The sequence below is a fragment of the Pelophylax lessonae genome (assembly GCF_965119305.1).
Source record: "Pelophylax lessonae genome assembly, chromosome: 11".
Classification (NCBI taxonomy): Eukaryota; Metazoa; Chordata; class Amphibia; order Anura; family Ranidae; genus Pelophylax; species Pelophylax lessonae.
In genome coordinates, this window is record NC_138778.1 from 7,854,905 (window position 1) to 7,875,721 (window position 20,817).

Sequence of the window (20,817 nt, forward strand, 5' to 3'; positions counted from 1 at the left end):
GCTTAGACTTTTCTAGCTCCTGAACGCTTTTCACAACATCATCCTTGGAGCTGACCAAATCTTCCATTTCTGTACACAGCTGTTGGTTAACTCTTTCTAGTTCAACCTTACACTCTAGAGCTTCCTCCAAAGAGCGAGCCAAGAACAGGGCTTTGCTCTCGTTATCACGCACCTCCGTTTCTGCACGGGCGCGTTCTTCTGCATATTTTGCAGACACAGTCTTCTCTTCACCAAGCATGTGGTCAAACTTCTTTTTCACATCTTCAACACACTGTAATGAACCAACGCTTTCTTCCATGCGTTTTTTCATATCCGCTATCTGAGCTTGCAATGTTGCGACTTGCTCTGATAGGTTTTTCTTTGCTTCCGCCTCCTCTTTTAATTGTTCCAGGAAGCCATTTTTCTCATCTTCCATTTGTTTGAGCTTTGTGCTAAAACTCAGCCTTTGACACCTCTCTTCCTGTAAGAGTTCCTGCGTGTCTTGCAGCTGCGATTCCAAGATAGAAAAATCTTCCGCAATTTCTCTAGATTTTCTGTCTGCTTGAGAAAGCTGATTTGTAACATTGTCCAACTCAACCTGCAGTCGGTTTGCCTTCTCTGACAGCTTAGCACACAATCGGTCACCTTCTGACACCTTGACTTGCGATTCCAGAAGCTGTGCCTCTACTTTTTCCCTCTTATGTTCACAATCTTCTTTTCCCTGCATAAGAGCCTTCACCTCATTGGCTAGCATCTGGGAATAAGAATGTAATTCTGCCACACAGGCTTCTTTCTCCTTTAACTGCTGCTGGACACGTTGGGCTTCCCCTTTCCAACTTTCACAGTCCGCACGCCATTCATCTACCACATTGCTTAAAGTAGTGAGCTCATACACAGTACTCAGTAATTTAGCTTCTCTTTCACTTTTCTCGTTGTCGCTGAGAGACAATGTCGTTTTCAGAGCGACATTCTGTTCCTGCGACTCCTGCAGGTCTATTTTTGTAACTTCCAAACACTGAAGACTTTTTTCCAGCTGATTACGCAACTCCAACATATCAGCCATACTTTGCTTCTGCAAAGTCTGAATTTCACTTTCCTTTTCCATGAGGATGGTATCTTTCTCCATTATAGTCTCTCTGCGTTTTTGCAACTCGACCAAAAGAAGAGCAGTGGATTCTTCCCACTGTAACACATGAGACTTGAGTAGTTCATTCATTTCCTGCAAGTTTCTATGCTCCATTTTAAGCAATTCCAAGGCTTGTTCCTTTTCTTCCATTTTCCGTTGCAAGGCATCCAACTCAGCCCTGCACACATACTCGGTTTCCTCCAAACCGATGGCCTCCATTGGCTGCTGGCGTCTCTGTTTCCAGCCTGCCATGCTCTCTTGATGAGCCTTTTGTTGAGCTGCAAAGCTCTGCTGAAAATCCGCATTTGCCTGCTGTTGAGCTGCATTTGCTTGCTGTTGAGCTGCATTTGATATAATCAGATGTTTCAACATCTCCTCCATTTTGAGTTTACTTTTCATCTGAGCACACTGCGTCTCCATAGCAGTTTCATCAGTGTTGCTAGGGACAACAACCTTCCTCTTTAGTAGACTCTCTTTAGGCATGGATGGGGCTGGTTCAGACGGCAACATCCCCTCCATCCATAGAATCCGGTCTCTCATTTCATCTATCTTTGCATTTTTCAGGCGTTTGGACCGCCCCATCTTCAATAACTCCACAAACAAATTTTTCACAGTCCAGCAAACAATTTTCAGACCACTGTCTCTTCAACACATGTAGTTTTTCTCTCTCTTGCAGGATCTCTTTTCCTGCGCACACAGTTTGTGCAGTCACTTGCACCAGACACAACAAAGTTCATCAAATAATTTTGAGACCGCTGTCTCTTTAAAACACTTTTTTTTTTTCTGTCAGGATCTTCTCTCCTGCACACATAGATTGTGCAATCTCATGCACCAGATAAAGTTCATCAAACATATGCACTTCCTTGCAGGGATCTCTGCTTATGCCCACTGCATACCTCCACCATATGTGAGGGATTAGCTCGGTGGCGGGTGTGGATGACCCCTTGGGGGGTGCGTTTTCCCAGAGAGGTAGCCGACAAGTGCTTGCAAACAAACAGTGTGGTTTATTAAATGGTGTTTTCTTCACCAGGCTGTATGCAGCAAAACATCCAAAATAAAATAAAACAGAAAATAAATCCTTGCCTCTGTGGGCGGCTACCTTCTCACAACTGGAACCTGCCTAAGTGTCTGTCTCCAACCTACCGTCGGGCAGACTTCCTTGTCCTACAACGGACACTCAATAGTCCTTTTATAATAGCTTCACAGGGCAACACAGTCCTTTGTTTCTTTCACATCAACAGTTCGTCTTCTCACCTTTGAGACGTATTCACCCTTGGTTACCGTCCCGGGCACACATCACTCCGGGGGGTCTTCTCCCAGGCCCACACATCCTGTCGGGAGGCACACGCTGACTGTCCTCCTGCTCCCAGCCCACATGGCTTCAGGACACAGCTTCTGGAGGCAGCAAACAATAGGACTTTCTCTGAACAAATTATAGAGCCTTAACTCCCTCATTCTGAACAGGTGGAGGCCTTTCAACTTCCTGCTGGCTAGCTCTGTAGCCAACACCCTAAATTAATTAATGGACTTTCTAAATCAGGTGGAAATGTATCTCCTTCCTGTGACTACATTCCCAGATTTAGCTGACTTCCTGTTACAATATATATATATATATATTTTTTTTTTTTTGGCGTATTATTGCTTTTAATCCTTTATTTAACTTTTTAACATCTTTTCCTTCTGTAAAAAACAAAAAAAATTAAAATAAAAAGGGGACGTTATGGACATGAGTACAGGCCCAGGATAGTTGGAAGGAACATCTGTAGCCCTCAGGAGCCTTTAAAGCCCATTGCACCTTTAAAAACCACAGTCCTTTTTCCAAAATGGTGACATTCCACCCAAATCTGATTTTTGTTGAACTTTTGAGGAAATTAAAAATTCTCACTCCTCCTCGGTAATCCTGGTCTTCAGAAATTTCCTGGGTTGTTGATTTTAAAAGTATCGCAGTCTGATAATGAGCATTTTCAGAGAAAGAAGTCATCAGCCGCCATATTTCCATCAATATAGATTTTGGGTAGACTTAAGGCCCGTACACACGTACCGATCGTCGGCATACAAACGTCGGTGGACGAAGGATCTGCCGATTGTACGCGTGTTAGTATGGTGCCTCCGACAGATGTCTGCGCACAATCCGCGGACAAAAGTCTTTCGTGCAAACATGAAAATATTTGTATGCCGACACCAGAACGGACGATTGTTCGCCTGTCAGTACACAATTCGGCCGACAGACCGCAGATTTGCAAGACTGGGCATGCTCAGAAAATAGAAAACACAGGGAAAGTTAACCATTACATGACATCACTTCTGCAGTCGGCGGACAAAATTCTTGTGCTGTCCTTGTGCTGTCTTTGCACTTTTCAGCAGACACCGACATCCCGGGGAGAAAAGAGGAACATTTGTAAGCCGACCATCGGTACGTGTGTACGGGGCTTTAGACTCGGTAAAAAAGGCGTTGACATCTAGTTTACACAATACTGTGACTGACAATGGCGCTGGCTGCATGGTATTGTTCTTTCTACATTTCTGGTTAGTGTAGTATGTGTCTGGGTGGGGAGATCATTTCCATCTCTTTAGTCCCCGGGAGGGAATAATAACACTCTATACAATACAGCTGGGCTTTCTCTGTCCCCCCGAACCATTCAGATTGATAGGATTATGCTGCAGGTTTAGTGTACTACTTTATGCACAGTGTCCCAATGCTTGTCATGTCATTCCAAGTGGAGCTATTGGGACCCCCATCTTGTCATTTCATTAGGTAGTATAGGTACCCCCATCTTGTCATTTCATGGGGTGGTAAAGGGACCCCCATCTTGTCATTTCATGGGGTGGTATAGGTACCCCCATCTTGTCATTTCATGGGGTGGTATAGGGACCCCCATCTTGTCATTTCATGGGGTGGTATAGGGACCCCCATCTTGTCATTTCATGGGGTGGTATAGGGACCCCCATCTTGTCATTTCATTAGGTGGTATAGGGACCCTCATCTTGTCATTTCATGGGATGGTATAGGGATCCCCATCTTGTCATTTTATGGGGTGGTATAGGGACCCCATCTTGTCATTTCATGGGGTGGTATAGGGACCCTCATCCTGTCATTTTATGGGGTGGTATAGGGACCCCCATCTTGTCATTTCATGGGGTGGTATAGGGACCCTCATCCTGTCATTTTATGGGGTGGTATAGGGACCCCCATCTTGTCATTTCATGGGGTGGTATAGGGACCCCCATCTTGTCATTTCATGGGGTGGTGAAGGGACCCTCGTCTTGTGATTCCAGAGGGTAGTATAGGGACCCTCATCTTGTCATTTTATGGGGTGGTATAGGGACCCTCATCTTGTCATTTCATTGGGTGGTATAGGGACCCCCATCTTGTCATTTCATGGGGTGGTATAGGGACCCCCATCTTGTCATTTCATGGGGTGGTATAGGGACCCCCATCTTGTCATTTCATGGGGTGGTATAGGGACCCTCATCTTGTCATTTCATTAGGTGGTATAGGGACCCTCATCTTGTCATTTCATGGGATGGTATAGGGATCCCCATCTTGTTATTTCATTAGGTGGTATAGGGACCCTCATCCTGTCATTTTATGGGGTGGTATAGGGACCCCCCATCTTGTCATTTCATGGGGTGGTATAGGGGCCCCCATCTTGTCATTTCATTAGGTGGTATAGGGGCCCCCATCTTGTCATTTCATTAGGTGGTATAGGGACCCTCATCTTGTCATTTCATGGGATGGTATAGGGATCCCCATCTTGTCATTTCATTAGGTGGTATAGGGGCCCCCATCTTGTCATTTCATTAGGTGGTATAGGGACCCTCATCTTGTCATTTCATGGGGTGGTATAGGGACCCTCATCCTGTCATTTTATGGGGTGGTATAGGGACCCCCATCTTGTCATTTCATGGGGTGGTATAGGGGCCCCCATCTTGTCATTTCATTAGGTGTTATAGGGACCCCCATCTTGTCATTTCATGGGGTGGTATAGGGACCCCCATCTTGTCATTTTATGGGGTGGTATAGGGACCCCCATCTTGTCATTTCATGGGGTGGTATAGGGACCCCCATCTTGTCATTTTATGGGTTGGTATAGGGACCCCCATCTTGTCATTTCATGGGGTGGTATAGGAACCCTCATCTTGTCATTCCAGAGGGTAGTATAGGGACCCTCATCTTGTCATTTTATGGGGTGGTATAGGGACCCTCATCTTGTCATTTTATTAGGTGGTTAAGGGACCCTCAACTTGTCATTCCAATGGATGGTATAGCATCCCCATTTTGTCATTCTAATGGGAGGTAAGGGGACCCTATCTTTTCATTTCAAGGGGAGTTAAGGGGACCCCCATCATGTCATTCCAAAGAGGGTATGTAGACCTACATATTGTCCTTCTAATGGGAGGAAAGGATCCCCCATCTTGTCATTCTAGTGGGAGCTAAGGGGACTCCATTTTGTCATTTCAAGAGAAGGTAAGTCTACCTAATATGTCATTGCAAATAAGGTATACAAACCCCCATATTGACCTTCTTAATGGAGGTGATGGAACTCTCATCTTGGTATTTCAAGGGGATGTATGGGGACCTCAATATTGTTGTTACAAGGAAAGGTATTGGGACCTTTATCTTTTCACTCCAATGGGAGATGAGGACAGCCCCATTTTGTAATTTCAAGGGGTGGCGTGGGGACCTCTGTATTGTCATTCCAAAGGGAAGGTATGGGGACCCCTGTCTTTTAGTTCCAATGGGAGATAAGGGGGCACCCCTCTTGTCATTTCAAGTAGAAGTAAGTGGACCCCATCTTGTCATTTCAATGGCAGGTATAGGGACCTTCATCTTGTCATTGCAAGGGGTGGTAAAGGATCCACCATTTTCTCACTCTAATAGGAGGTATAGGATTTCCTATCTTATCATTCTAAGGAGAGTGAAGGTGACCCCTCATTGTCTCATTCCAAGGAGTGGTATAGGATCCCCCATCTTGTAATTTTAGTGGGAGGTGAGGGCACCCCCATATTGTAATTTCAAGGGAAGGTATGGGGACCTCCATATTGCCATTCCAAGGGAAGGTATGGGGACCTCCATATTGTCATTCCAAGGGACGGTATGGGGACCTCCATATTGTCATTCCAAGGGACGGTATGGGGACCTCCATATTGTCATTCCAAGGGACGGTATGGGGACCTCCATATTGCCATTCCAAGGGACGGTATGGGGACCTCCATATTGTCATTCCAAGGGGAGGTATGGGGACCTCCATATTGTCATTCCAAGGGACGGTATGGGGACCTCCATATTGTCATTCCAAGGGACGGTATGGGGACCTCCATATTGCCATTCCAAGGGGAGGTATGGGGACCTCCATATTGTGACTCCAATGGAAGGTATGGGGACCTCCATATTGTCATTCAAAGGGGAGGTATGGGGACCTCCATATTGTCTTTCCAAGGGGAGGTATGGGGACCTCTATCTTTTCATTCCAATGGGAGATAAGGGAACCCCTCTTGTCATTTCAAGGGAAGGTAAGGGAATGTCATGTCAAGCAGAGGTAAAGGATCTGCCATTTTGCCACTCCATTAGGAGGAGTAGGATTTCCCATCTTGTAATTCTAATGGAAGGTAAGGGGACCCCATATTGTCATTCTAATGGAAGGTAAGGGGACCCCATCTTGTCATTCCAAGGGGAGGTAATGGGACCCCATATTGTCATTCTAATGGAAGGTAAGGGGACCCCATATTGTCATTCTAATGGAAGGTAAGGGGACCCCATCTTGTCATTCTAATGCAGAGATGTATAGTAACGAAGTAGAACTACTTAAGTACTGTACTTAAGTACCGAAATGCGGTATCTGTACTTTCCTAGAGTAGAATTTTTTTCTCCTACTTCTACTTTTACTTCACTACATTTTTTCGATGATTTCGATACTTCTACTCAAGTATTTTTTTTTTGTGCTGCATAGTTACTCGTTACTTTTAAAAAAATTACCACTGCCAGAACAGTAGATGGCAGGTTGCATAAAGCTCAAAAAATGTGTATAATGTCATTTGTAAATCAGCGCATACGAAAATAAAGGCTGTGTATAATAAAAGCTGCTATACCAAAACTTTCCAATAAAAAGAAAATATGAAACAAACAAATAAATGGTGCTACAGCGCTTAAAGTGCATCAAGAAACTACTAACAAACACAGGTTAATCATTTGAATAAATCATTTGAAATAATAAAAAACAATATGATGTTCAAACTTTTGACTTCTTTCTTTAATAACTACATAACACAGTACTTGTACTTCTACTTTCAGTACTTGAGTAGAAATTTTTTTTCAAAACTACTGGTACTTTTTACTTTTAGTACTTAAGTAGCAAATTTTTTGAAAAAACTACTTGCAATACTTAAGTAAAAAAAATGTTGAATACTTTAGTACTTCTACTTAAGTAACTTTTTCTGCGAGCACTTCCACTTCTACTCAAGTCACTTTTTGATCGAGCACTTGTACTTTTACTCAAGTAGAAATTTTGAGTACTTTATACAAGTCTGTTCTAATGGAAGGTAAGGGGACCCCATATTGTCATTCTAATGGAAGGTAAGGGGACCCCATATTGTCATTCTAATGGAAGGTAAGGGGACCCCATCTTGTCATTCCAAGGGGAGGTAAGTGGACCCCATATTGTCATTCTAATGGAAGGTAAGGGGACCCCATCTTGTCATTCCATGGGGAGGTAAGGGGATCTCCATGATGTCATTCCAAGTACAGTATATGGATTCCCATATTGTCCTTCTAAGGGGAGTTAAGGGAACCCCCAACTTTTCATTTCAAGTTCATTTTTCATTGACAGTCTAAAACTAAAAAGAAAATGATGCCTTTGGTGATGTCTCTATTGGTGGTTAGTGTTTATTTCCAGCAGATGGCGCTGTGGACAACTACAGCCTGACGTTTACTGTCTTCATCAGCAGGTGGCGATCGAGCCAGGCAGCCTATCCCTGTGCGCGGGTGAGGCGTGGAACGCACGCCTTTCTTCTCCTCTGACGTCACCAGCCGGAAGTGACGTTGGGCCCGCGGCTTGTTCTGAGGGCGGATCTATATAAGCGCGGCTCTGTGCGGCCGTTGTATTGTTAGAACGGAAGCCGCGCCCGGACACGTGATTCCCGTACACCCGCCGCCATGGGGGACAAGATGGACATGTCCCTGGACGATATCATCAAGATGAACCGGAGCCAGAGGACGACGAGCCGGGGGAGCCGCGGAGGACGAGGGGCTCGCGGGGGAGCCGGAGTAGGCCGCGTGCTCGGAGGTGGCCGAGGTGGAGGAGGAATTGGTGGGGGCGGCGGAGGAGGAGGAGGCGGCGGTCCGCTCAGGACGAGGCCCATGCTGAGCCGAGGTGGAAGGAACCGGCCGGCCCCGTACATCAGGGTAAGGCGGGGAGCTGAGAGGGCCGCACGAGGCCTTCGTGGAGTTGCCATAGGCAACAGCTGGTCACGTGGTGTGGCGGGCTGTGATTGGCTGAGTGTGGGCACTCAGTGGTAGAAGGGGAGCTGATCACTGGAAGGGAACGATTGTTTTATTTTTGGTGCCCCCCCCCCTTATTGTCTCTGATACGGGGGAGTCTGGGCTGCTGCCCCCCTGTCCCTAATGATGGGGGTACTTTGGGATCTGGGCTAGTGCCCCCCCTGTCTCTGATGATGGGGGTCTGGGCTAGTGCCCCCCTGTCTCTAATGATGGGGGAAACCTGGGGGTCTGGGCTAGTGCCCCCCCTGTCTCTAATGATGGGGGTAACCTGGGGGTCTGGGCTAGTGCCCCCCCCTGTCTCTAATGATGGGGGTAACCTGGGGGTCTGGGCTAGTGCCCCCCCCCCCCTGTCTCTAATGATGGGGGTAACCTGGGGGTCTGGGCTAGTGCCCCCCCCCCCTGTCTCTAATGATGGGGGTAACCTGGGGGTCTGGGCTAGTGCCCCCCCCCCTGTCTCTAATGATGGGGGTAACCTGGGGGTCTGGGCTAGTGCCCCCCTGTCTCTAATGATGGGGGAAACCTGGGGGTCTGGGCTAGTGCCCCCCCTGTCTCTAATGATGGGGGAAACCTGGGGGTCTGGGCTAGTGCCCCCCCCCCCCCTGTCTCTAATGATGGGGGTAACCTGGGGTCTGGGCTAGTGCCCCCCCTGTCTCTAATGATGGGGGTAACCTGGGGTCTGGGCTAGTGCCCCCCTGTCTCTAATGATGGGGGTAACCTGGGGTCTGGGCTAGTGCCCCCCTGTCTCTAATGATGGGGGTACCTTGGGATCTAAGCTGGTCACCCCCTTTATCTCTAATGGGGGGGAATCTGGGCTGCTGGCCCCATCCATTATCTGATGGGGGGTACCCTGGGAATCTGCGCTGGTGGACCCCTTTCCATTATCTCTGAAGGGGGTACCCTGGGCTGGTGGGCCCTATTTCTGATGATGGGGATCCCAACCCGGAGCTGTCCATATAGAGCTATTGATGAGCTCCCACCACCATCCCTGGCCTACAGAGCCCATTATCCAGATGGTGGTGCTGCATGGACAGCCAGTCGGCCACCACTCTTACCATTGGTGGATCTGTCCTCTACCTGGAGCTCAGCTTCCCAATACCGCACAGCGTCTCCGGTGGATCGGAGGGGATGGGGGGCTCTCAGGTTACTTCTACTCCAATCGGATTGAGCATCACCCAGCCAAATCGTTGTTGTGCCTCATTCACAGCAGTCATGTTAGGAGATTTCTGTCTGGTGGGGGACAGTTGTACGCAGACATTGTAATGTTTACACTCCGGGTGTTGGCAGGAAGATCCTGCAGACCCGGCCTTTTCTGCAACTTTTTGTTTACAAGTTTTTGTTTTACGTATTTTTTTTGCTAGAAAAGCACTAAGAACCCCCAAGTGTTTTTGTTTTTTTTAGCAGAGACCCTACAGAATAAAATGCCAGTCGTTGCAAATTTTTCTGTCACGGTTTTGGACCTTTAACCACTTCTGGACCAGGCCTATTTCTGACACTTTGTTTACAAGTTAAATCCATTTTTTTTTTCTAAATTACTTGGAACCCCCAACATTATATATTTTATTATAGCGAAGACCCTAGAGAATAAAATGGAGATCGTTGCAATACTTGTTCACACTGTGTTTGCACTTAAATTGCAATTTTTTGAGGGAGGAAAATACTTAGCCCAATTTTTCTTAATTTTTGTTTTTTCTATAATGCCAAAGATGTTACGCCAAGCAAATAATACCCAACATGTCATGCTTCAAAATTGCGCACGTTTATGGTATGGTGACAAACTTCTGCATATCATAGATGCTTTAAAGATTTCTTCAGGTTACCTGTTTGGAGTAAGATGAGTTCTAGGGCTAGAATTATTGCTCTCACTCGAACGATCGCGGCGATACCTCACGTGTGGTTTGAACACCGTTTACATTTGTGGGCGCGACTTGCGTATGCGTTCTCTTCTGTGCTCGCGCTCGGCTTTTTTTATTTTTACACTGTCTTTTTTAAAAATGTATCACTTTTATTGGTGTCACAAGGAGTGTAAACATCCCTTGTGACAGTAAGGCTCCGTTCACATCTAGGCGTTTTGGGGCGTTTTTGGGGAGTTTTTCTGCTCTAGGATCAGCTCTCAAAACGCCCAACAAGACAAAACCTATTCATTTCAATGGCCCCTGTTCACATCTGAGCGTTTTGACGCTGTATACTAAACGCCCAACGCTCAAAAAAGTACATGAGCTTCTTTTTGGGCAGATTACAGGCGTTTTCCATTGATCTCTATTCAATCTAAAAACGCCTGCACAAAAATCGCGGTAAAAAACGCCGCTAAAATCGCGGTAAAAAACACGCGAAAAACGCTACGCTCAGTTGTGAATGTAGCCTAAGAGTCGGTTCACACTGGGGCGACACGACTCTGTACTACTTCGGGGGCGTCTTGTGCATTACCATGCACCACGACTTCGGAGCGACTTGCAGGGACTTCACATAATGGAAGTCTATGCAAGTCGCCCCGAAGTAGTACAGGACCCTTTTTCTAAGTTGGAGCGACTTGTGTCGCTCCTATTAGAACGGGTCCTGTAGCAGTCAATGGACTGCGAGGGAGCGCTAATGTGAACAAGTCACCTGACAAGTCGCGCTAATGTGAACCGGGTCTAATAGGCAGTGACAGGTACTCTTTATGGAGAGATCTGGGGGTCTAAAAGACCCCTCCTGCACTTAAATGCATTCAAAACGCCAAGTTCTGTGGTTTTGAATGCTGCCATGTTTATTTGGTGCCTTTAATGCTCCAGTACCCAGATGTGATGTCATGACATCACTTCCTTGTTTTTACATCGGAGCCGAATGTGGCTTTGTTTCGGGTCTATGGCCAGCGAGCGGACGTGCCAGCTGGTTGCACAGGTCTCCTGGTGGGATGGGGGGCCCAGTTGAGCCCCGGTTCTTGTGCTAATGGGCGACAATGAATTCATTAAGTTCATGATATTAAAAAGATGAATTTTTTTTACAATTCTATAAAAAAAAAAAATACTTAAACTTTTGGTTTTGGGCAAGTACATCCTGACTTGGCAGTACCAGAGTGATTCTGATTGGTCAGGGCCTCCCTCTTAACGGAACGGTCCAGGAACAAATCTCTGGACCATTGGACTGCCTGCATGGGCACTGACAGCTCATTGTCCAGGAAGGCAAATGCGTTGGGGGGTGTACAATGTTTACTATTTAATTTTTCTTACGTTGAGCTGATGCTTTAACTGGTTGCCGACTGCGCACAGTATATTTACTGCGGCAGTCAGCCCCTGGCCAGGCAGAGTGACGTAGATCTACGCCACTCGCCTGTCACTGGGTTTTGAGCCAATAGCGGGCAAGTGTGCACCCGCATCTGCTAGTTCACAGAGGAGTCCGGGCGAGTGACCGGCGGACCCGATGTCCGCCTGTCACACTACGATCGTAGGTAGAGCGGGAGAAAGACGGGCGGCTGATGTAAACAAGCCGCCTGTCATTCTCCCCTGTGTAAAAATGGAGATCAGACGGTTCTACTATGTAGAACCATTGATCTCTGTTTTTACAACAGGAGACATGTCCCCCTACAGTTAGAAACACGCCCCTAGGACACACTTAACCCCTCCCCCTCCAATACAGTTAACCCCTTCCCTGCCAGTGTCATTTTTACAGTAACAGTGCATATGTATAGCACTGATTACTGTAGTAATGTCACTGGTACCCCCAAAAGTGTCAAATGTCAGTCAAGGGTCCGATCTGTCCGCTGCAATGTCGCAGTACCGCAAAAAAAAATGACAGATCGCCGCCATTACTCGTTAAGAAAAAAAACACCAAAAATGACAAATCTTTCCCTTTGTTAGTAAATGCGATAACTTGCGCAAACCAATCAAAACGCTTTTTTTTTTTTTTTACCAAACATATGTAGCATAAAACAAATTGGCCGAAAATGTTAAATTTAGATTTTTACATTTTTGGGGGGAATTTCATATAAAAAAAAGTGAAAAATATAGTTTTATTTTTGCAAAATTTACGCTTTTTTTTTGTTTATAGCACGTGATTAAAAAATCGCACAGGTGATCAAATACCACCAAAAGAAAGCTCTGTTTGTGGGGAAAAAAAGGACCTGAAATTCGTTTAGGTACAGCGTCGCACAACCGCGCAATTGTCCGTTAAAGTCACGCAGTAAAAAATCGCAAAAAAACCCTGGTCAGGAAGGGGGTAAAATCTTCTGGGGCTTAAGTGGTTGAAGTTTTGATGGGAGTATGAGGAGTTAATCACCTTATATTGTCTGACCTGGCAGGGAGATTTTCTTGTGGTTTCTCAGTGGGAAGTTATTGCTGGAACAGGAGAGTACCTACCTGTAAAGTTTTGGGTTTTCCTGGCACTTCCTGTTTACAAAGATCACCAGGACAAATATGGAGGGGGGGGGGGGTCACTGTACCCAGTGAGGACGGAGGGTAAGGATTACTATTGGCGATGAGATGTATAAAGCATACATCTTGCTAACCATGTAGCAGTGGGTAGGCCTGCCTTAACACCCATATGCTGGAGGTGTGCACTGCCTTTCTGGTCTCTAGTTCTGATGAAGAGCTGGTACCAGTTCCTGATCATGTGACCATTGACTGCCAATTGTGTGGTCAAGTGATCATAAAGTCCTTACAGAGCCCCCACTAACTTTAAGACCTGGTTAAAGGGCTGCAGAGGACAGGAAGGGGTTAAATGAGATAAGTGGCAGTAGGAATAGAATGCGGATGTAAAAGCTGCCTACGGCCGCTCCAGGCCTTGTGACTTTTCTGCAGGTGAAACCGGGGAGAATTGCCAAAGGCTGACCTTTTATTTGTAATATTAGAAGTCAGTTGATTTTGTGCACCTGCTGAAAAATCACTTCTTCATTTAAGTAGAGAATGGAAAGAATTTTTCACTCTTCACATGAAAGCGTTTGCCACAATTCTGACCCTGACAGCTTTGTAGCAGATACCTTTCTTTGGTGACATGGATCTGGTTACAGCGTTGTGGTTGGTTACACTATTTGTACAGATCGCTCCTCGCCTGCATTGGATAGGGATGAATTGAAGTGATCTTGTTTTTATTTTGAAGACAAGTTGATCCATGACCCGCCAGCTGTCCTCTGATTTTTGGTCGGTTAGGAGGATCTATGGCTTACAGCTATTTTTTTCTTAATCTAACACTTATGCCTCGTTTCCACCGAGTGGTACGGTTGGGTTCAGTACGGTTCGGTACACATTGCGTTTCCACTGCCAATAGTACCCTTTCATGATAGGCGTGGTGTAGCAGGAAAGCTGTGAGAATTCTGTCAACCAATCAGTTCTGCAGAGTGTAGCTCCACCCTGTTGGTACGGTACTAATGTGCTTGGTACCCCAACGAAAGGGTACCAAAAAAGTGGTACGGTTCGGAATTAGGGTACCATTCATAATGGAAATGGTATAAATAGCGTACGGTACCGAGCCAGAAAGCTCAGTGGAAACGAGCCATTAGAGGGTTGGATGCGGTACTTTTCGTCCAGCATTACAGGGCCCACACCAGTAGCGTACTCGGCGTCCACAACTGGTAAAGATAGGAGGTATAAATGCCTAGGTTTGAGAGCAGCACTTTTTGTCGTCTCATTTTATTGGCATTGATGGAAGCCGGGTTGGCAAAGCAAAGGGCCAGTTTACTGTCCTTTAGACTTTGGGTGGGCAGACTGGTCAGTGGAAGAATGCAATGCCCCGTCATTGGTTGTAATAGAAGTAGTGCTCCTTTTTGGGTGTTGGTGGGAAGGGTAGTGCACCAATGGCTGGATCAAGGCAAGCAAAGGGCCACATCTGACCTCGGGGCCAGTGTTTGGAGATTATAGTACAGCTTATATTTAAGGCTCTGTTCGCATATGGTGGTGTGAACTGCCTGTGAGTCGGGTGCGATGCGGGAACCCGCAGCGGTTTTGCAGGGTTTCCTGCATCGTACCATAGTGAACCGAGCCATAGGCTCCTTTCACACGGGCAGTGCGCCCAACGGAGTCCGCTCTACTCGGCGGGGGTACGATTCGGCATTAAGCAGGCGGATGACAACTGTCTGTGCTCTGTGTACAGAGGCGGAGCTGTCAGATTCCCGCTCTCCTCTATGGGATGAGAACAGACTGCATGTCCTCATCCAATCCTCCAGACAAATGGAAAGTAATGCCTCATACACACGCAACGATTATCGTCCGACTTTTGTCCAGAGTGGTGTTTTGTTGGTTGGAATGTGCCTAGACTGCACACGAATTTTCTCGGCCAACAAAAATCTACTTCTGAAGTGATGTCATGTGATGGTTTGCTTTCCGTGTGTTTTTTCTTCTCTGAGCATGCCCAGTCTTGCTCATCTGATTTGTCTGCCGAAATCTGTACTGACTGCATGAAAATCGGCCGTTGTGGTGACGGCCAACAAATTTTATAGCATGCACACCAGATTTTTTTTTCGGCCGAAAAGTTGGTTGTCGGAAGCATAATATTAACAAGCCGAAAATCGGCCGATCGGACGTTTGCAGAGAATTCACGGCCAATTATCGACTCGTGTGTACGGGGCTTAAGGTTTCAATCTGCCTGGATGTCCGATGGGATCGGATAGCAGTGGGTGTCAGTGGAGATGTCACCACTGACATCCACTGCTCCATAGGGCTGCATGCAGCATCCGGTCCACCTAAAAACTGACCGGGACCTGATCGGAAAGCCCGTGTGAAAGGGGCTGAATAGTACAGCTGTGTCTAATGCAATGTCTGTACTGGGATGGCCCCATCACACCCAAATTGCCTACAGGTGTGTTCTCCCTTGTCAGGTGCTTTCACTGATTGCACGATTCCCTCATTTACTGTAGGAGTATGGAGATTTTTGCTGGGTGCTCTGAACATCACCAGGCCCTGGGTTCCAGTTAGGTTGCATTGTGGGTAATGCAGCACAGATTGGGTAAAATTAGGTTACTTGTGGTTCTGTAGTCACCCACAAATTCTGCACCACCAAGAATGTCATTGTAGATTTAACTTCTGTGCAGAATACTCATTTGCCAAGCATGCGGTACAGGTATGGATCTGTAGTAGTGCCCAGTGGATGCATTCATGGCTGCGATCGGATATAAGATTTCAATGTAATGAGGCAGCAGGGTGTACAGACCGTATACTGCTCCAGATTTCACCTCCAGTCTGCTTGCTGTTGTGGCAATCCTTTCTCAGTGCCAGGAGATCCGAGACTGCAAAACTCAACTGGGAGGGAGTCCTCTGGGTGATGATTGGAGGGTGGGGGCATGAAGTTGCCCTCTGTGCCATTTTCCCTGTTAATTTTAAAGAAGGCTCTTTAGATTGCATCCCATGAGGTTTTGCAGTACATGGCTGGCCTTACTGTCGATTCTTTTTAGTAGAATCACAAGAGAAAAGTTGGCATATGGCTCTTTTTGCAAAGGAATCCTCAATAGACCATTGGCTTTCTTATAAACAGCTCCTTGTATTTCTATAGCAACAAGTCAACATTGGGGAGAGCTGCGATTAAGAGCCCATTCAGACTAGCGAGACTTGTCAGGCGACTTGTCAGCCTGATAAGTTGCGCTCGGTCGCGGTCCATTGAGTAGTACAGGACCCTTTCTAATAGGAGCAACACAAGTCGCTCCGACTTAGAAAAAGGGTCCTGTACTACTTTGGGGCGACCTCGGAGCGACTTGTATAGACTTCCATTATGCGAAGTCTCTGCAAGTTGCTGTGCACGCGACTTCACAGGTCGCCCCCCCCCCAAAGTCGTGTCACGCTAGTCTGAATGGGCTCTTAACATGTGCAGAACATGCTGACCTCCTTAGGTGGTCCTACCGCTCAGTAATGCGATGCTGTGGTGTGTGTGGTTTCTTGCACAAAAGGAATACGTCTTGACAAGCTGAGGGGCCAGATGTGTGCTGATCAGAAAAGGGGAGGGGCCAGATGTGTGCTGATCAGAAAAGGGGAGGGGCCAGATGTGTGCTGATCAGAAAAAGGGGGGGGGGGTGGCAACTCATCTCTGGTATCTCATGTGCCAGAATGGTGTTGGCACCAGTTGAAAACTTTAGGGTTGTATGTTTCCCAGTATTGGTGGTCACATGTATATACAGTCCTTGTGATGGCTTCTTCCATAGTAGCCGGACACCATTGATACCTCAGTGAAAAGCTGATCTTTGTCTTCAGTTTATTGAATCCTTCCTAATATTTTGCTTTCTTCTTTTTCAGCCCAAGCAGCTTCCAGACAAGTGGCAGCATGACCTGTATGACAGCGGATTCGGGGGTGGCGCTGGAGTGGAGACTGGGGGAAAACTGCTGGTGTCCAATCTGGACTTTGGGGTTTCAGATGCAGATATACAGGTAATGCCTTTTTGGATTGTGACATAATACAAGCAGCTGTTGCTGTAACCCATAGCAACACGACAGCACTTGTGTGTAGTTGGAACACTGATACTCGCATAATTGAGTGCACACCTGAGGTTTACACCAGTTCCTTTTAGGGGGTGGTCTGAGTTCAGCCATTGTGATGAGTTTTTAGGTCAAGCACCCCACTATGGAGGGTGAGCCTATCAGGTGGCTCAAACAACACAGAAAAGCCGCTCAGGCGAGGCGAACACCCAGGTCCTGGTCAGATCCGTCGTCCAGTAATCAGATATTCAAAGAAGCTTGACCGCACTCAAAAGTAAATGAACTTGGAGTGTTTATTCCCATGAAACGAAAACAGTGCATCACACAGACATGGACATGGTTGACGCGTTTCACGTCTCTATGGGTCGCTTACTCATAACCCAAGGTGGGGTTCCATACAGGGGGTGGGGCACAAACATTCAATGTAATTTTAGTTTCCTCTTGCAGGTCACCTGATCAACACAGGTGCATGGTTCATTCTGTAGGGTTCATGTTTCTCTAACACAGAGGTAGGCAAACTTCAGCTGTTGCAGAACTTAAAAGTCCCATGAGGTATTGCAGACTGAGTCACAGGCCTGATGCATGATGGAACCTGTAGTTGGGCAACAGCCAGAGGGCCAACATTTGCATACTCCAGCAGGAACTAATCATTTCTTTGCAAGTTTGTGTACATGGCTGCTAATGCAGTCTGGCAGTTTGAGCCCTCAGTCTCTTTGCCCAGGTGATCATGCATTTATAAAAACCACTGTAAATTCTGTGCTAGGCCTTACTTTGATAAAATTGTCCCCTCTGCCATTGTTGCCACCCTGGAAAAGCATTGATTCTTCTGTAGTCACCCTTTTGTATAAACTTCCTTTGTTGGTGCCGGTTCACACTGAGGCGACACGACTTTGAGGGGCCACCTGTGAAGTCGCGTGCACCGTGACTTCAGCGCGACTTGCACGGACTTCACATAATGGAAATCTATGCAAGTCGCCCCAGAGTAGTACAGGACCCTTTTTCTAAGTCGACGCGACTTGTCGCTCCTATTAGAACGGGTCATGTACTACTCAATGGACCACGACTTGTCAGGCTGACAAGTCGCGGCAGTGTGAATGGGCTCTTAGTCTTTGTATAGCTTTCATGTAGCACTTTTCTTGCAACTTTTAAGAGGAGCTTAAGTCCCAGTTCACACTGGTGTGAGAAACCTTGTGATTCCAGTGCGGGGTTTCTTATTACACCTGAATCGCACACTGCTTCACACTGACATCTCTGAACTGCTGAGGTTGTCAATGTAAAGTGAACTATGCAATGGTCAAGGATACGGATCGCATGGGTGTGAACACGCATGCCATCCGGTTCCAGTGTGGCTCAAAAGGTCCTGCACAATTTTGGTGCAAATGCGACTTCAGCCACACAGATTTGCTGAATTTACATTGCTGTGCAGATAACATGCAGTGTGGTGTGAATCGCATGCAATGTCTGTCATCGCACAAATGTGAACCCAGCCTTGGTCTCCCCCAAAAATTGTCCACAGCTACAAAAAACTGTAGCTGCTGACTTCTAATAGGACCCTTTACCTGTCCAGGAATGCAGCAATGGTTTCACCCAAACGGATTCTTCAAACACCTCTGGGTGTAGGCGCTGGCATCTTAAGGAAGTGTTAATGGAAGTGAAGCCTTGTGGCTTCACTACTGGTTTCCTACTGCGTATGCTGCCCTTTCTGAATGGTCCTGTAGTTGTCCTGGACCTATGTGTACCAGAAGGCTTTGGGGGGGGGGGGGGGTCAAGGAGTTAAATGTGAGCTTAGGGGAGTGATTCTAACTGTATGGGGGTTGGGCTTTTGACATAATCGGAGACCTGTAATCCTTTATAGAAGGGTCACAGGCGCTCTGTGATCATTCCCGAGAACGCTCAGCTATGTTTACAACAGCAGCTCGTCCTCTCTCAGCGGGGAGCGATTGTGGGTTGCAGGTGGCAATCAGAGCTGCCTCCCCCATGCATCGAAGTCCCTGCTGAGTGAGGACGGGAGCATTCTGACGGTGCGCGCTCGCCCCCTAGCTACAGGCGTGTGACTGACTTGCCTACGCCGGTTCATGCAGGGGGGGGGGGGGCTGCCTGGCGCAGTATATCTGCGGCGGGCGGTCTGGAAGTGGTGAAGTACAACTAAAGCTGCTGTCAGTCTAATGGGAGTACCAGATCCACTTGCCATATGATGCACAACCCTCTAAGTAAACAAAAAATGTATTTATCTTTATTTTTGGGCCTTTTAGAGGGTCCAAGAGAAACTTTGTGTCTTAATTGGAATTGGTACATGTGTCCTAGGCTGCTTAGTGACATTACATGGCTGTTAAATGTATATTGTGGGTCTTTGGATGCAGTTGGCTGCATTCAATTTAATTTTTCAGGTACGTTTTCAGCAATTCCAAAAATACCTGTGCTTGCTAGAAATTTCTTCAGTTTGTGAGCTCAAGATACAATTTTTATCCTTAACCACTTCTGAACTGGAAGGTTTAACCTCCCCTTAATGACCAGGCCATTTTTTGCGATGCTGCGTTACGTTAACTGACAATTGTGTGGTCGTGTGACGCTGTAACCAAATAAAAGTGGTGTCCTAGTCTAGCTGTAATGTTTGCTTTGGGTTTTAATAAGCTGTAAGCAGTTGGCACTGTGCCTAGTTTCTCTAGCTGGTATAGTAAGGGTATTCTACTTCTTTCAGGAGCTGTTTGCAGAGTTCGGTACACTGAAGAAAGCAGCTGTACACTACGACCGGTCCGGCAGGAGCTTGGGGACGGCTGATGTTCACTTTGAAAGAAAAGCTGATGCACTAAAAGCAATGAAGCAGTATAATGGAGTGCCGCTTGACGGTCGCCCCATGAACATCCAGTTGGTCACATCACAGATAGAATCACAGAGGAGACCTCCTATCCAAACGTAAGTAGGAACTCATCATCTATGATCTGTTCATTTGCAGTTTTTCCTTTATACATAAGCACATTTAATTAAATTCACTAGTCTGCACACTGATCTTTCCAGGTCTGCTAGGGGTGCTATGACGAGGCAACGGGGTGGCCCCATTGGCTTTTCAACTGGTGGTGGAAACAGGAGAGGCGGCAGAGGAGGAAACCGGGGTCGTGGACGGGGGGGCGCAGGAAGAAACACAAAGCAGCAGTTATCGGCGGAGGAGCTGGATGCACAGCTTGATGCCTACAATGCTCGTGTAAGTACCAGTTAGCTTGTAACTTAATCTATTCACTGCACTTCAAAGTGAGATTTTTAAATCCTGATTGAGTAGCTTTAAAAAATGCCCAAGTCTGGATACCTGCATAGGAAACTATTAGTATAACTTGGCCATGCAGTCAAGATTTGAGCAATGAGTGGAGTAGCCGTGGATTGATGTGCAAAAAAAGAGATCGTGTGCACATATTAACAAAATGTATATCATTCCTTCATTGACGGACACGGCTCCTGATCATCTTAACCATAGGGTTATACTGCCCCCCCCTACTGGAGTAGAACACTAGGCAGAAAAATCCAGCTACACCTATGGGCAATCCCAGGGAGTATACTCCACCCCTCTTTGCTATAGGTACTCCGTGTTTTTTTTTTTTTTCTCCTCCCATAGAAGCTTAAGTCCCGATTCACACTAGTGCGATGTAGGAAACCCTGCGATTCAAGTTCGGGTTTTCTCATTACACCTGAATCGCACACTGACATCTCTGAACTGCTGAGGTTGTCAATGTAAAGTGAACTATGAAATGGTCAAGGATACGGATCGCATGGGTGTGAACACGCATGCCATCTGATTCCAGTGTGGCTCAAAGGGTCCTGCACAATTTTGGTGCAAATGCGATTTCAGCCATACA

General features: G+C 46.7%; 1 protein-coding gene across 1 annotated transcript; it reads left to right on the plus strand.

Moving 5' to 3' along the window:
- Window positions 1-8,124: 8,124 nt before the first annotated feature.
- On the plus strand, window positions 8,125-20,186 carry ALYREF (Aly/REF export factor; the record flags this gene model as incomplete). Its single annotated transcript, XM_082271185.1, has 4 exons — window positions 8,125-8,507; window positions 16,793-16,924; window positions 19,671-19,885; window positions 19,988-20,186. Exons 1-4 carry the CDS (start codon window positions 8,259-8,261, stop codon window positions 20,184-20,186), a joined length of 795 nt encoding a protein of 264 aa, XP_082127311.1. The 5' UTR covers window positions 8,125-8,258.
- Between the last annotated feature and the right edge of the window lie 631 nt (window positions 20,187-20,817).